This window comes from Hippichthys cyanospilos, chromosome 8 (genome assembly GCF_059441005.1).
Source record: "Hippichthys cyanospilos isolate Australia breed blue-spotted pipefish chromosome 8, RoL_Hcya_1.0, whole genome shotgun sequence".
NCBI classification, from domain to species: Eukaryota; Metazoa; Chordata; class Actinopteri; order Syngnathiformes; family Syngnathidae; genus Hippichthys; species Hippichthys cyanospilos.
Window position 1 is genome coordinate 6,121,523 of NC_142376.1, and position 18,165 is coordinate 6,139,687.

General features: G+C 35.5%; 1 protein-coding gene across 9 annotated transcripts in view; it reads left to right on the plus strand.

Moving 5' to 3' along the window:
* Positions 1-17,651, plus strand: part of LOC148419940 (uncharacterized) — a 62,998-nt gene extending 45,347 nt beyond the window's left edge. The window contains exons 4-9 of one of the 9 annotated variants that reach the window (XM_088422178.1): positions 3,030-3,120; positions 3,252-3,364; positions 8,360-8,442; positions 10,153-10,233; positions 15,969-16,191; positions 17,011-17,651. In XM_088422178.1, the coding sequence (XP_088278304.1) occupies positions 3,030-3,120; positions 3,252-3,364; positions 8,360-8,442; positions 10,153-10,190 (325 nt within the window). In that variant the 3' untranslated portion in view covers positions 10,191-10,233; positions 15,969-16,191; positions 17,011-17,651. Of the gene's footprint in view, positions 1-3,029; positions 3,365-8,359; positions 8,443-10,152; positions 10,234-15,968; positions 16,192-17,010 lie in introns of all 9 variants that reach the window. The other 8 variants (XM_088422177.1, XR_015866471.1, XR_015866470.1 and 5 more) reach the window with 8 other exon arrangements.
* The last annotated feature ends 514 nt before the right edge of the window (positions 17,652-18,165 follow it).

The following is an 18,165-nucleotide window of genomic DNA, read 5'->3' on the forward strand; positions in this document are numbered from 1 at the left end:
GCATCTACTCACTATTTTGTGATATTCCTGTTTTTTAGTGTTACTGCATTAATCCGTTCCGCGGTTAGGATCGTAAGGTGAATTCGTCGTATGACGGGCAATCCAAACCTATGTTAAATAGCTGATGCGTTTAGAACCCTGGGTAAAAACATCAAAATTTTACATACATATTAAAAACTGGTACCAAAATAGTATAGTAAGTGCTACGTATATATAATATACATGTATACAATCAGAAAACATCATAAATAAAAAATATAGAAAGGATTTATTTACCTTTAAGTGCGGCTTGTTATGCCCATATTCCCTAATAAGGGTTATCTCCAGCATATAAATCATCTTCTTACTTTTTCTCTTTAACATCGCTGGCAATCTTGGGACCCATGGCTAACCCTTTCAACTTTGAATTTAGCCGCAAAATGTACTATAAATATGCTTTTGTAACCACTCACAATCGAACAAAGCTTTACTGTTCCGCCATTTTGAAACGAGGGAGGCCGACCAATAGCAGACCAACATCTCTGTGAGGAGACGCCGATCAATAGCAGACCAGCATGGTAGTCACGCGTTGCATGGAAGCAGTTAGACGGTAATAGTAAATAAGCGTAATTATCTAAAAACGCCAGCAGATGGAGGCAAAAAAAACACAAATACAGCCAACCCCCTAGGGTCATGACAGTTGTTTTTGTCGCTTAACCGGGAAAATGTCATAAAGAGGGAATGAAAAAACTCAGTATTCCAGGATCAGGGACGTTGTAACGTGGGGGTCCACTGTATGCAGGCAATTAAGCCAGATTGTCACGTGGAAATATTGTTTATATACAGCGAAGAACATTTTTCTGTTCCTTAAATTAAATTTTTCATTCATTTAGTCTAATGCAAAAATCGTCAGGAAAAAAAACATTGTTTATAATGTTTTTTGTGTTTTTTATCATTAATATGGTCAGTGTGGTGTCTTATCTAACACTTGCTACCAAATGAAGCTGTTTTATTGAACTTGTTTAAAGATTAACCACGTTGCCCTTCTTGAGCTCTCTTGAATAACCACAAAAGAGTGTGTGTGCTTCGCTTTCTCAACGAGAAAACACTTCCAAAGGTTCGATCGCAACCGTAAATTTGACAATCAAAAGTAGACAACGCCCAAACTGTTTTTATTTTGCAAGGGTCGGCGACGGGCAGGAAGTAGACAAGTGTAGAGGGTCAAGTTACTGTAACACGACGACGTGCCGGCAATGACTCATGCAGCAGATGATGAGGATGATTTAAAAAAAAAAAAAAAAAGGGTGCCATGCCTCTACACAAGTCATGTGTGCTAACTGTCAGAAATCCTGTCTTTTCGTTTCTGTTTCATTTCCGCTAAAATGCACATCATGCTACCATAAAGCATTCACTCTGAATTGCGTTTTTAGGGATGAGCGTTTGGTTATAAAGCTGTCGTTTTAGCTACTGAAGCAAACTTCTCCTCTTGGGTGATTTCAAAAATTCAGCCCCAGAAGCCAGTTGTACTTAGCAAAATGAAATTTGGTAGACATGTCAATAAAAAGGAGACCCATAAAAAAGTCTCATGAAGCTATGTTGTATTATCAACAGGAAGCCTGCTATTTTCTTTTAAAACAGTCTAATTTGGGTCAATTTGGTCATATTTTGCAGTCCTTCAATCACAAAGTATTTTGAAACTGAAAATCCTGCGTTTGGCTTTGCAAAGTGAAATTTGGTAGCTCTGATTATCATGAGTAGACCCACAGAAAAAAACGTTTCAATAAGTTTACCGTTTTGGTATGAAGCCGCCGTTTTATTCATTTAGGTAAACATTTCCTCACAGATGATTTAAAAAATCGAGCCCCTGAAGCCAGTTCCACTCAGCGACATGAAATTTGGTAGACCTGTCAATAAAGAGAAAACCAACAAAAAAGTCTCAAGAACCTTTGTTGTAAAATCAACAGGAAGTCCGCTATTTTACTTTGAAACAGCCTCATTTTTGGTCAATGTGGTCTTTTTTTTTTTTTTTTTTTGCAAAACTTCAATCACAAACTCTATTTTGAAACAGTAAATCCTGAACCTAGATTGTCTTTGCAAAATTCACGAGTAGACCCACAAAAAAAAAGTTTTAATAAAACGTGGCAAAGATAAAATGGTAAGCTAGACGTGTTCGTATAAAGCGACCGTTTTATCCAGATGATTCTCACTTTGAAAGACATGTTAATAATGAGAAGATCCACAAAAAATGTCTCCAGAAGCCATGTTGTAAAATTAACAGGAAGTCTGCTATTTTACTTTGAGTCTTACTGCGGTCCATCTAGCAATTATTTTCAGTTGTTGATGCAAACAACCATGTGGAAATTGCTGTGCCTGAAACTGGCATACAAAACTTTGCTTTGCTAATTTGGTTGCTATCATCATCGTTACAAGACTCACAAAAAATGTCTCAATAAGTTGTGGCAGAAATGACATAGCAAGTTTTTAAATGGTCTTTTTTAGCTATCTAGGCAAACTAAAAAAAATTAGCCCCGGAAATCAGTTTCACTTTGTAGAATGAAATTTGGTAGACGTGTCAAGGATGAGTAGACCCACAAAAAAAGTCTCAAGAAGCCATCAACAGGAAGTTGGCTATTCTCCTTTGAAGAAGCCTTGTTAGGGTCCTTTTGGTAGTTTTTTATAGTCTTTCAATGACAAATTTGACTTTTTAAAACTGAAACTCAAAACCTAGTTTGGCTTTGGTAGCTATTATGCTCATGACAAGACCCACAAAATAGTTGCAAAAAGCTACGGCGGATATTATGCAGGATGTCTGTATTTTTGTGCGAAGCCGCCATTTTAGCCATTTCTGCAAACTTGATGAGTGAAAAAAAATCAGCCCCAGAAGTCAGTTTTACTTAGCCGCATGGAACTTGGTCGAATTGTCAATAATGAGGAGCCCCACAAAAAAGTCTCAGAATGCTATATTGTAAAACCAACAGGAAGTCTTCTATTGTCCTTTGACGCAGCCTTATTGAAGTCAATCTGGTCATTTTTTGGACTTGTTTTTACAGGTGCGGCTCACAGTTCAGGGACCTGAGTTCAAATCCACCTGGCTCCGGCTTTCTTTTGTGGAGTTTGCATGTTCTCCCCAAGCCCACTCAGGTCTCTCAGAGTAATCTTGCTTCCTCCCACACTTCCAAAACATGCGTGGCAGGTGAATTGGACATAATAGATTGTCCTTAGGTGTGAATGGCTGTTTGTCCCTTTGTGCCCTGCGATTGGCTGGAAACCAGTTCAGAGTGTCCCCCACCTACTGCCTGAAGCCTGTTGGGATAGGCACCAGCAAGCCTGCGACCCTTGTGAGCCTAAGCGGCTCTCAAAAATGCATGGATGGATGCATTTTACGGTGAGAATTTTACATTCCATTCTCACCAGGGTGAACGTTTCTACTGAGTCAGAAATGTTTCAAAATTCAACCCTCTAGTTTTGCTTTTCAACATAGAATTTAGTAGCCTAGGTTCTTATTAGACCCACAAAAAAAAGTCCCAAGAAGCCATGCACAAAACACAGGCGGGTTCACTGTAGTTGTAATCTGTGGTGTTCGATAAGATGCTCTTTGAAGGCTCCAGAGCACATAAATCATTTTAGACAAACAAAAGTGGGCCTGTTTTGAGGTGGGGGGTGGGGGGTTAGTATGTTAGCACAGCATTGCATACTACAAAATACTCATTGCCCTCCTTTTCCTTTGCTGCGTGCACTGTGCACCCAGTGACTGAGTGATTGACCCGAGTGACTGAGAATACGCCCGGGCATGTCTCATAAGCGCACTCTCGTATAGACACACACACACACACACACACACACTGTCACAGTCGGACAAAAGGAACACTGTCTAATGCTCATCCAAGCACTGTTCAAACAAGAGAGTACATATTCCAACAGTTAAGGTGTCAAGGGTAACTGCTGAATTATATTGACGATCTGATAATCTTAATAGACGTACGCTAACTACTGTTATTAATTAAAACCTTGAACACAATTCAATTCACAGTGACATTAATTTACAAGAAGGCAATATTCGGTTGTAACACTCGTGCAGTATTTCGTCATCTAAGTGAAAGCGATGAAAGAAGACACTAGGGAGCTGAAATTTCACCCACATGGTCACGCACGTCAAAGTTCAACATGGCACGGCCACTTTGTTATCACGCTATCAGGAATGTGCCATCCCTTGGCTAAAATATTGCCGGAACAATGTGGAAGAAAATGATCCAAAAATGGTCAAAATACCGCATGAGGGGTAATACGAGCAAGCCAAATGTACTAAACGTAGCAAATCAAGCTATCGTGCATGAAAACACCAAAGTGTCACATGTGCGCTATTCATAGTTTGAGAGTTTTGTAGTTTCCCTTTCTGAGGTTTGAAAAGTGTCACAAGTATTTCCCCAACTGCCAAGTCCCCTTTCACGTTTGCCTTTTGACGCCTTTTGGAATTTAAGACATTTGCGTGGGGAAATACGATAAATTGGCCTTCTATGTTGTTTCGCGTTGAAGATAACAAGACAGCCATGCATTTTTTTATCTCGTTCATTTCGTCTTCTTGTCCTTGAGATGAAGTCCGATTTTTACAGTGTTATGACCTTTGTTCTGCATTACTTGCAAGGAAGCGATATAATTGTAAAGAGAAAATGTAAGCAATGTAGCCTGCAAGATATTGTGAATAACGTGGGAGTTGCTGGCGTAATGACGTTGTTATTACATTGTTATTGCAATCATACAATCTCTTCGATAATAGTCGGCACTTACTTCATTTTTTTCTGAAATGTATTCTGTATAGAATACAAAACATTGCAAACAATAAAAATTAAGATTTGTATTTGTATAATATAATGTAATATAATATAATATAATATAATATAATATAATATAATATAATATAATATAATATAATATAATATAATATAATATAATATAATATAATATTCTGAAAACTAATAATATTTAATTTACTATATCTATTTTAAAATCCAGTAGTTTCAATTTTTTGGTAGTATTTTACATATTACTGTCAATAGGATATTAAAAAAAATAGATAAAAAGATTCCAAATAGAAACAAGACAATTGTCATCAAAATGATTTTTTTCTTTAAAAAAAAAACACTTTTCCTCCCTCCAATATATTTTTTCACCAAAAACAGCCCTTTTGCCCCCTTTGCATTCTTTATAAGTGTAAAACGTATCATTTGACAGTATGAGCAAACAAACAATCATTCCAATCATGTTTTATTGAATTAGATAAACAAAATAACGTCTCAAGATGCGACATTGTTTTTTTTTTCTTTTTTTTTGTTATCATATTTTTGCATCTTAAAACCGGTTTGGTCTTCTTTTGGCATTAGTGGGAATGGGCGGGTAGGTACTTTTGGCCAAACCTGGAATTCACCGAACTTACGTCCACATTTGAATGTTCTACAACAGCCCTCATCTGCGTGACCTGAATACTTTATTACGGCTTTAACCTCTGGGTGTCCGGGGATTTTTCACTAGCCTGGCCTTATTATCAAATGTGAATATATATTTACTTTCAACCCCTCATATTGTTCAGTGGCATCAGCCTTGTCCATACATTTGTAATGATTTTTTTTTTTTTTTTTTGGGGGGGGGTCTTAAAATTGTAAAAATACCATAGTAGCAAAATTAACTATGCTGTATATTTATGAAATTGAAATATGAATATTCATTTTGTTATAATTAATAACAGTGTTATGACTTTTGAAGACTTTTGCATAATGGGAGCCCAGGCTAAACCAATCATCGAAGTCATTGAAAGGCTTAAAAATGTCGTAACTTGGGGCGTCAACTCCAAAATTTCTATTGCACCCCGTTCGGGAGTTGCCGTTGAAAGGATTAATGCAAAAATTAAGCGAAATGCATGAAAAAACATCGGGTTTTCGATATGTCCAAAATTGACAATACAGCATTTCCAATTTCGAATGGCAGTAAATGAGACCAACATGGGCCAAATTTGACACTTATAGGATGTACCTCTCGACTTCCCATTTGCAAGCATCTAGAAAGAACGGCGGCGTGGCATATTGAAAGTCATCATATTTGGACAATCTATGCAATATTTTAGCCTCCTAGTGTTTTTTGTATGCTGTGATACCACACATTAAAACACCAAAAAGCCAGAGTTGGGTCAAATTTTTCCCTCAGGGGTTAATGTGTGTGAACACTCAATGTTGGAGTCACATTTGTAGGACCATAATGATAAAGAGAAACTCAAGTGTGCCACTATGCAAACATGCTTGCTACAAAAGTTTTAGAACATTTTCAAAACATGCACTTTTAACATTACTGGTACATGAGCTTGGATATTTTCCTTTCCAAAATGCTACTTTTTTCCCTTGTAAAAGTAAAAGCTCCCAGTTTCTTAAAAAAAGAAAAAAATATTTAAAAATATTTTCCTGAAAAATAAATACAACTTCCCAGTCCCACTCCATTTCATAAGCAACAGTCACTTTACTCACAGTCACTTTACAATAGGCACTTTATAACAGGTACTTTATAGTCACTTATAACAGTCATTTATAAATAGTCATCTAGTCATTTTATATAACCATCCCTTTTTGCACAACCATGCACACCTGTTTTTATTTTGTGTTTCGTTCATAGATATTGTCAGATTTTACAGTTGTCTATTTTTATATATATTTACTTTTCTTTAGCTCATTTTTACTTGCCACTAAGGTTAGAGAGTCACGAAATTTCAATTCTCTGCCTGTCCTTGCACATGTGGTAGAATTGACAATAAAGCAAACTTTGAACTTTGAACTTTGATTCTTTATTTATTTTTTTTAAATTAATTAATCAATTTATTTGTAGCTATTTCTCATCCAAATTTCTGGTTCACTCAAAAAGAAAACTTTTACCCATTTTATCATTTTCATAAAAACTAAAAAGTTACGACAAGTATGTTTTCTCATCATATTTTTCTATACTTGAGTTGAGTAGAAAAAACGGAAGCAATTTAAAAAAAAATACCCACGTTTTATGAACGAATCAAATTCATTATCATTACTTTTCAGTGCGAGGAAAAACGACACACTATCCCCCAAAAACTTTCTAAAAACGTTTTTTTCTTCAATGAGGATCGACTCAATTCTTAAATCTCGTTTGTTTCAAATGAAGTCAAGGGCGTACTGGGGATGCATCAAAGTTCAACATCTGTTGTTTGAAATGCTCTTTGATGCATACAGTAGATGGAAAAAAATAAAAAATAAAAAAAGAAAAGGAGGATGTGTCATCTTTCCCTGTGCGAAGTGCGCTCGCAGCGCAAGAGGAAGACAAAGTTAAAAAAAGAGAAAAAAAAAAAAAATGAAGCCGGGAGCAGAGGAGCAAATGAACCTCAGCGACCGCTAAGCCTCACCGTGGCGCGAGCGTTTCACCACGCACACGAAACATTTCCAGTAAGACGCAATGAGGTTTTAGCTCATTTTGACAGCTTGTAAAAACAACCTCGCGGGCAACTAGTAATGGAAATAAATCACCTTTTTTTTTTCACCCCCCTGTTTACATGTGTTTTCAATCCATATCAGTGACGATAGGACGTGAAATTTTCTCACGAATAAAGTTATGTATGGAAATGAGTGAAACGACTCACTTTAAACTTTTTACTTTTAAAAAATGCTGGTTCTTTTTTTTGTTTGAAAAACTAAAAGCTTCTTGAAAAATTAAAAAAAAAAAATATTTACTCATGAAAAATGAACGGTAAAATGTTTTTTTTCTAGAGAAAATCACATCAAAACTGCTAGTTCCTTTTTTTAATAAGAGCCACTCCAATTTTTTTTTCAGAAAAAAAATCTTGAAAGATTTGTCAAAAACATTGCCATGATTTTAAACTTAAATTATTTTTGTTTTTATGAAGCTTGAACTTGAGAATTAGTCAATCTTTTTTGTATTTTTGTATTATATTTTCTAATTGTAATTTTTAATTAAATATTTATTTATTTCTTTATATTTAAATATTTATGTATATTAATATATGCACCATGTGCATGCATATATATATATATATATATATATATATATATATATATATATATATATATATATATATATATATATATATATATATATATATATACACATGCAAATAGTGCACATATTAATATACATAAATATTTAATTATTCAATATATTAAAATATTTTTTTCACTTTCAGACTAACTTGTAACCTCCACAAACGCTGTAATACTCAACAGTTGTTGAAAGTTGATTCATATTGCTTTTTTTCTTTTATTAATGTTCAAAAAATACACTATTACATTTACTTAAACAATTTCTATGATAACAACCTTATTTTTTGTCAGCCCCATGAAAGATTTTCCTCTTTCCTTAGGGGAAATTTGCAAAATATCATCGAGAGGCACCACCTTAAGGAGTGGAAAGTACCTGAATATCTGAGATGGCCCACGCCACAAGGTTGTTGTTTTTGTAGTGCCACTTTCTGGAAATGAGGACTTTGATCAGCCGTGTGGCAGACGGCTGAAATTTCTTATCGCTGCACAATCACAGCAATTCACAGTGACGCATTGCTTTTGTACAGCCTCACAATAAATACATGGCCCCATGCCATGAAAATGGGACTGTAACATTTCATCAAAGTCATGTCGTGTACATTACGTGTATATGTATTAGTGCTGGGTATTGTGTCTTAAAATGGATTTCAAAATATTGGAAGGGTTAGGGTTAAAGGTGTATTGCGCTATGTATTGCGATATTGGGCAATGTTGTTGCACTTTCTTATTTTTTTCACTTTTAGACTAACTTGTAACCTACACAAACGCTGTAATACTCAACACTTGTTGAAAGTTGATTCATATCACACATACGTGTATATGTGTTAGTGCTGGATATTGTGTCTTAAAGTGGATTTCAAAATATTGGAAGGGTTGGTGTTAGGGTTAAAGGTGTATTGCGATACGTATTGCGTTATTGGGCAATGTTTGTAAAATAAATCAATCAATCAATGGCATATATTAACGGCGGGAAATGGAAACCTATGGTAATTAGCAAATGCGTTCAAAGGCCCAGGTAAAAACATCAAAATTTTATATATATAAATATATGAAAAATTAGTAAAACAAAATTATTGTAAGTACCACTTATGTAATATACATGTATGTAATTGAGTAACATCAAAAATGAAAAATGTATAAAGGAAAAATGAAATTTTATTTACCTTTGGAGTGACGTGAGTTGAGCTAGTTACGGCCATATTCCCTAGCTTAGCCTAGCCTAGCCTAGCCTAGCCTTCATATTTCTTGATTATGTCCCGCTTCCTTTCCATACTGATCATTTTCTTACTTATTCCTTTAACATCACTAGCAATCTTGGGACCGACAGCAAATACGATATCGTAAGCACTCACACGAGATCAGGTTTTTAGCATATCGGCATCTTAGTGACACCGTGACGCCGACCGATAGCAGACCAGCATCACAGGGATGCCGTGACGCCGACCAATAGAAAACCAGCTTCTTATTGACACTTGCAGTAACGCGTATATTGACGTATGAGCACGGTGCGACTCACGCCAAGTTTGAATTTTGGAATTTTGTTGATGCCGTAAAGCGGGAAAAATACAGTAACAAGGGGGAAAAAAAACAGAGTATTCCACTTTGTAATGTGAAAAAAACGTAAAATATGTCTCATGATTTGAACCCTGCGGCTTGTAGGCTAATGCGGCTTGTATGGGAAACGGAAAGTTGTATTGCAATACGCGTATTGCGTCACTTTAGTAACGCAATATATCGATATTATCGCCCAGCATTAATATGAAATAAATGATGAAATGAATGATGCATTTTCACTACATCAGATTGAGATATACTGTATTCTAATTACCATGAATTTCAAACTCTACACTGCAACTTTTTTCTCATGATTTGAGCCCTGGGGCTTCTAGTGTAGTGTGGCTTATGTATAGTTTTTTTTGGTTGTTTGTTTTTTTTAACCAGGGAGCAATCCAATGGTCATTCGAGTTGAAGTCTCAGTAGATTTGCGGGTTTTGCATTTGGTAACCTTTTTTTAGTTGATGAATGCACTTTTTGGGGGCAAAATTTCTCAGTAAGCCTGTTGGAGCTTGTGTCAGCTAAATTTGCTGACTCATCTCTTTCTTGGTCTTCACAGCTGCAGCTGGGTTGAGCAAGAGGGAGGTTGACAGGTGAACCCGAACCCGGAGGACAGGCCCCGCCCACTTTCCCCTTCACAGTACGTGGATTCATTGTCAATTCTATGTTTGGAACTTGTCAATTAACAATTGCTCCTTGTTTCAAATGAATGACGCACTTTAAGTTGATTTAAAGACACAAAAGATAAGTTTGTGAGTTATTGTCATTTTGATGAAATGATCATTTTCTTCTCTGAGTAATATCGGAATTGCGCTTACAAATAAACATAAATGCCAGTCGGTGTCTTGGCTGGTCCACCAAGAAGGTGACGTGGACGTTTATCGGGCAAAATACAATTTTCTATATATTTAGCACTTTTTACCGGAAATATTTGATGCTTCTGCTAGGAAAAGAAAAAAAAAAAACACAACGCTTTGGACTTACCGCATCCAACTGTAGGATAAACCGCAACTTCCTTAACGGCGGTTTATATTTAAGGGAACTTCACTGCAACTTTTTTTTCCATACGTGTCATTTTTTTCCTCTTGAAACTTGCAGTTTTTTTATTTACTATAATACTATCAGACACAAACAATGAGCAAAATGAGTCCGTGAACAATTCAATCCAATTGGACTATTTTGCTGTATGCACCTTAAGATTTATATTTCACATATTTCTATTGTATCACGATTGTATAATGATGCATGCGCAGTTTCATCGATCATTATCATATTATTATACTCATTTCTTTCCACCAAAGTAGAGTCGAAATCAAAATCAGACGATTGTCTGACGACTGTGTCAATCAAACATAATTTGGATTTTTGTTTTTCCTGTGCAAACTGGCTGTGTTATATATAGCGCATTTTAAATCTGAATATATCCACATTGAAATTCACTTTAAATAAGTAAATTAATTTATAGATATCGAATTATAAACTCATTCATTTATAAATTAATTAATTTGATTAATTTATAATTAATCTATAATTAATTTATAATTAATTAATTAATTTGATTAATTTATAAATAGGAATTATATATTTATGAGTTATAATTGATGTAGAATTCATCTATAAATATTTACTGATATTAATTCGTAAATATTAATTTATTAAAAATATTTAATTAATTTGTTCATAATTAATTTATAAATATTTTCACCCATTAATCGTTTAGAGAGCTAAAATTGTTGAAATGTTCATCGCGTCAGTCTCGTACCTGGAAATATTTCTATATTTTTGTAGTCTTAAAAAAGCAGACTCATTATTATTATTAAGTCCAAAAAAAACATTTTAAACTTGTACTTTTACTTTTGCAAAAAGAGCAATCAACACGTTTGCTGATTTTCTGACATTATGGACCAAATGAGCAATTAAATCGTGGAAAACTTTGGCATCGTCAATATTGCAAAAAACATTTTAAAGAAAGGCTAAAAATGAAGACATGTTTTTTTCTGTTTATAATCGATTATTAAATGAAAAAGGATCACGTAATCTTGACAAAATAACGAGGTAAGAATATTAATTAAAAATATATTAAAATAAGTGCAAATCTTCCCTTTCCAACCATTAATGTTTTGTAAAGATTGGTCAAGTAGTTTTTGAAATGTAGGGTTCCAAAATTTGGGCCACACCCATTTTCAAAAATGTACCCCCTGAACCGCTTCTCCCATTGACCTAAAAGTTGAGATTTCACGTTGCATCATCACTATCAACAAGTACATTATATTTCATTCAAATCCGAATCGGCTTAGTTCCAATTTTCAAATTAACCCTTGTGCGGCATTTTGACCATTTTTGGCTCCTTTTTTCCAAAAAATATCCCACTGTTTTTTTTTTGCCAAGGGATTGGGATTCTGCTAATGTGATAACTAAGTGGTTGTGCCATCTTGAAATTTAACATGATGTCACCATCTGGGTGAAATTTCAGCTCCCCCCTGCCTTCTTTCAATGCTTTCCCTTTGATGTTAAATACCTTTGATGTAAAAGCTCAAAGGGTGGACAAAATAAATCACCCGTAAACTCTGAAATCAAATCAGACAATGGCGTACTTGTTGATAAGGATGACACAACATGGGGAAAAGGGGCGTGGCCTCAATATTTGAACTCCGAAATACATGGTCAATCTGCATAAAAATGGTATCGTTGGAAAGGGGATCTAACAAGGATTGGCACATATTTCAACATCTTAACCTTTTGACATTTGTGTCCACATTGTGTCCATTTTGTCTCAGCAAGACAGCGAAGCTCATTCTGCGCGCGATATTTTTCGTCAAGCCGGGATCCGTTTTGATGCAATTGTAGAGCAAGTTAAACAAGACAAAGCATCACAACGCGATGCATCAAAGAAGGTAAAAAGGCGTGAAAGTAAGTCAACTCAACGACGCTTTTCAACACTTCGCTTTGATCATGTGAGCAGCAACCGGGCGCGTTGCCGCGGGTGACGCGGCTCTGATAAGGTGTGTGTTTGTGTGTGTGCCTGCTCAGACCGTTTTTTTTTTTTTCTCTCAGATTGTGAAACATGTGCCTTGGCTTATGCAACCCGCCCTGAAAGATGTGTGACGGAGATTGGATGTTGTTTTGGTGAAGGTTGGAGATAATTTTGGATGTTTTTTCAAGATTAGGATGGATTTTTTTTGGGGGGTTGATTTTTCATGCCGTTAGATTGAGTCGGACGCCGTTTGTAGATCGTGTTGGATATTGTTTGGAGATTGTGTCGGAAGTTTCACGTTGATTTGGATTTAAACCAGGGGCATCAAACCTACGGCCCGCGGGCCAGAAGTGGCCCGCAAATGGGTTTAATCCGGCCCATGTTTTATGATTAACCCTTGTGCACACACTTTGCAAACTATACATGTTGCATTTTCTTTCCTAATTTTGTAATTGCGTTTATAGGCATAATAATTAAAGTTATTCATGATTTTTTTTTCTTTTCAAGCACTCAAATTGTTCAGTAGCATCAGTTCCAACCGTACATAGTGGGTTATATTTAATAACACCCACAAAATATTTAAAAATGGTATAGTCTGTCTTTGTAGTCCGTGAGTGATGATGACATAGCCATCTACTGCCACCTACTGTTTTGAAGTGAAACACAAGTCAACAAAGAATTTTCTTTTTACTGACATAGTTTGACCGCCGCTCAATGGAATTTTGCAAAAATCACAGGAAAATCAATGTAATAAATCCTATTAAAATGCTTCTCAAAAATTGTAATTATAATGGTTTTATATGGTCCAAAATTTGGACAATGATTGGTTTCGAACACAAAATTTCGCAAGTCCAGCTGCAATCACATAGGAATTTCAGAATTGTTGCATTTTGAAATTTGGCATGTTTTACATGTTTATCTATAGGCAATTACAAATCATTTTTGGAGTTGTGTGGGTTAAATACAGATTTTTGGCAAGCCATTTCTGGTAAAAGTGTTCACTATAAATCAGTATTTTTTCAAATTTTGATCTTCACACGTTCTAGATGCAAAATTATGGGTGAAAAAATTCAGTGTGGGGGTGGGATCATGTAAATTAGCCCCATTGTTACATCACAATCTGTTAACAAGAAGAATGACTCACTATTGTGCATGTTTTCAGAAGTTACCAGTTCCATGTACAGTACTTAGTTATTGAATTTTACACTGTAAACTCAACTATACTAGTTAGTAATAATTTTTTCTATATTATTATTATTATATTTATTATAATGTTTATAAAAATGGCAGAAAATATAGAAATAAAAAAGCAAATTTTCAGGTGAAATAATAAATATAAAAAATCTATTTTTGTGTGGTTTTTCAAGAAATAAAATATTTTTTATCTTTCAGAAAAAAATCTATTCATAAAATGACCAATAAACATTTCAATGCCTTTTCTTATTATATTTAAAAAACTTACTAGTGGTTTAATTGTTTAGTTTATTTACTTGAATTGCACGATACACCCAATTTTCTTGCACAATTACAAAACAATTTTAAAGTCAGCCTGTATAGTTTGACTTAATTTAAGAGACCTAATCTTTTTTTTTTTTTGCGATAGTAAACATTTTAGCCTTGACCTCAATTCTTTATTTATTCTTTGGTGTGCAAAGGTGTCAGAAGTGAAAGAGTTGTGAGGCAAAGCTGCACGTCTGTGCCGCTCAGGCTGATGCAACTCTGAGCCAAAGACATGCAAACGCTCCAGCTCACTGGACACAACATTAGGGACACATACTTTCTAAAATCCCTTTCAAGAGGAAATAAAAATGCACAATTTTTAGTAGTCATCCAACTAATTCTATGCCCGCTAGTTTCAAACACTCCTTTCCGCTTGATTTAACAAAATACAGCAAATGAAGGCTAAGGTTTTGAATTTTTAGATACCAACAAAGTTTGCTGATGCTAACTGAAACTGGTTAGTAATGGAAGTTAGCATTAGCGCATTAGCGATGATTAATTAAGGTCAAAAAACATTAATGACCCTTGAGTTCACACATACATCATGTTATATGTAAATTACGCATGTAATAGTGCCTTTAAATTCACTTACCAATGATATTGCAACAATAACATGAGAGTGGAGCTGCTGGGTCAAGAACTTCCTGTTTGTCTTCTTCTTCTTCTTGACAAGCAGATCGGTTCAAATTTGAGCACCTAAAACCGAGCTACATTTTGGGAAGTACTTTCTTTAATTCAATGAAAGCTTGCTAACTTCTAAATCAATATGTATTTTTAAGCACACAAATGGCATCAGCCATTCAGACACTCAGTGGTGCAAAAAGGCAAGAAATGGAGGCGTATTTCAAGACAGTTGTTGCATCCTTTTTGGTTTTTTTTAAAGTGCTGCTGTGATATCTCTTTGCTACTTTTAAATTATTGAACATTATTTTTTACACTTTTTCAGTTAAAAAGGATTCCAAACTAGTGATATATTACTGAGATTTATATCAAAGGTATTCTTTATTGTTATAATATTTAATCCATTTATTGTTCAATTTTTTTTAACATGCACAAATCGGATCTGCTCGGCAGAGCAAACGTGGGTCCACTGGAGCTTTGAGGCGGCAAATTTTAGTATAATTATTTTTAAAGTTGACTAACCCAGCTTTGTCATTTTTTCCCATTCTTAAAAATAAAGTTGAAACAATTCCTTGCTTCCTTGTGGATTTTTTTTTTTAATCGCAGTACACTTGCAAGAAAGGTCCTTGTAGAAAAGTGACACAAATATGGCTCCAGCGGAGATTCTCGGCAGTGGTTTTTAGTCTACCCAGTTATAGAATGGACTACCCGACCAGGTCGACTTTTTCCCCTCACAGCCTTACTGTAAACAAGTACTTGGGGGTCGATACCTGGGCTCTCTAGAGATTTCTAAACACGTCTTTAGGTGACTAAAACAGCATGTTAACCCATCTATTTTTGATAGGTGTACATACACCAGGTTTGCTGTATTCCCCCATTTAACACGTGCAGTATTTTGACGATTTTTGGGTCACTTCCTCCCACGTTATTCTCGCAGTGTTTCACCCAAGGGATGGCACACTACTGGCAGTGTGATAACTAAGTGGCCGTGCCGTGTTGAACTTTGACATATTGTCACCATTCGGGTGAAATTTCAGCTCCCTACTGTCTTGTTTCAAAATACTGCATAAGGGTTGAACAAGTCTGCATTGTGCTGGTGGTCACATTGACAATTCAGAAGTAAAGTTGCATGTTTTTGAACACGGGAGGAAAGCATGCAAATTCCAAACGGGAAGGACCGAAACTTATCTGCGCATAGGTAGAACACCGAGGTATTTCCCTGTGTCCGTGTGCTACGGTGGCTAAAAATGGAACACCGTTATCATTTGTGTCTGATAAAGGAGTGGATGTGACTGGAAGGCCGGACGTGGGCGGACATGTGACTCAGCAAGGCAGAGGGAACTAAAGGACGACGGCGACGGCGGCGGACGGACAAACGGACGGCCTGTTACGTAGGTGCGTGCGTCCGCGTGCGCGCGTGTGCGCGACAGATAAGACGACAAGAGGACTATCATGTGAACACCTGGTTCCAGTAAGAGTTGAGAGGACAACATATCAGTTAGCGTACGTGAAAAATAATGCCCATTTTAGCTTCATAAACGCCACTGATTGTTATTTTCAACCTTGATGAAATCCATAAGATCAATGCACCCCGCTGCTCGAAATATAGCAGTCTGATTCATATTTCACTTGTAAAATACGAATTAAGCAGCAAAATCCATCCGTTGGCTCGGGTGGCGGCCATTTTGACACTTGCCGTCGAGTTGTGCAAGTAACGACCAATCACGACTCACCTGTTGTCTAAATCTGGTCATGCGATGTTTGCAAGCTGAGCCGCGATTGGTCGTAACCGGGATGTTATTTTTAGTTGACAACAAGGGGCAAAATGGCCGCTTTGTGCGACGGCTAAAAATGGATTGATTTTGCTGCTTAATGCACATTGCACAATATTGACTCAATCATTCCCAAAGACGTATTTTTACGTTTTTTTGGTTGTTTTTTTTTATAAGGCTAGGCATTTAATCTTAAGTACTAATCTATACAGTTTTCAAAAAAATTCAAGTGTTTGGTTAAAGGAGTGTTCAAAAGGTAACGACTGATCCAGAGGAGTAAAAAAAATAACACAGGTGCTTCATGAAGCTTCATTTTCCCATTACTGTTTTAATTGTTTTTGGAGGAAGCTTGCCCTGTGATATAAATGGCGTTATTTCAAATCAAGCTACTTCACAAGCTACTCTATGCAAAGTTCTGTGGCATCATGATGAGCGTAGCAAAAAAAAAAAAAAAAAGCAGTAGAGCAATAGTTCTGAGAATCTTTGGCTTTCAGTGATGATCTTACCCTCTAAAGCAGCTGGCTAAGCGGCTACTTCTCCTTTCCCGCAGATGGATGGAGCAATCGTCACTGCCCGACCGCCACCCTGCCTCAAACGCACCCTCAAAGTTTGTGTGTGTGTGTGTGTTTGTGAGAGGAGATGTACATGTGTTAATGAGCTTTGCGTGTGTGTATAAAGAAGAAGGGTGTAATTATCTGAGCATGTGATTTCTTCAAATCATGGAAGGCACCGTACTTTCCTGCAAATGAGTGCGTGCTCACAACGCACATGCATACACACAAATGCACACATAACAACCCCTCCACCCACACACACACACATGCAGTTTGTTACAATGAGGAAACAGGAAAAAAAAATCAAAGCACTGCTGTACTGTATGTCAAATCTTAGTTTGACTTTATGATGACTTGCGTTAACACTCAATACACAAGTATGTGTGTGTTTTATACATATATATATATATATATATATATATATATATATATATATATATATATATATATATATATACATACAATATTTTGAGATGTATTTTTTCAGAAAATATTTTTGTATGTATGATTTTTAGTACTGTATGATTATGATTTTATTTTTGTATTAGTTCTTTGTATTTAGTATTTTCTTCTCAAAATCCAGATTTTTTTTCCATAATGTTTTTGTGAAAATATTTTTTTCTCTTTTTTGTCTAGAAAAAAAAAACTTGTGTGTTTTGGTCATTCACTTTTTACTTTTATCGTTTTAATTTTTTATTGAAAACTGTATGTGTAATAGATTTAGAATATATAAACAATAAATACAAAATATGTACAAAAACTGTAATCTAGTAATAATTGTATTTTTTAATTTTTACGCTATTACTTGTTTGTACTAAATTTATTGTGAAAATACACCATTTAATTCTGCAGTATTTGAATATAAACACATGTATGTAATGTGTTCTCCAAAAAGATCTGATCACGACGTCAGAGTTTCATGTAGAAAGATGAAAAACTTTATTTAGAAAAGGCAATAAGACAATGCAGATATTGTCCAATTTCAGTGTGTCAAAACCGTATACAGTAATCCCTCGTTTATCGCTGGGGTTACGTTCCAAAAATAACACGCGCAAGGTGAAATCCGTGAAGTAGCCAGCTTCTTTTTTTAAAATTATTTTACAAAGCAATACTAAACTATACAATGAACCCGCACATGTTATGAGTACTAA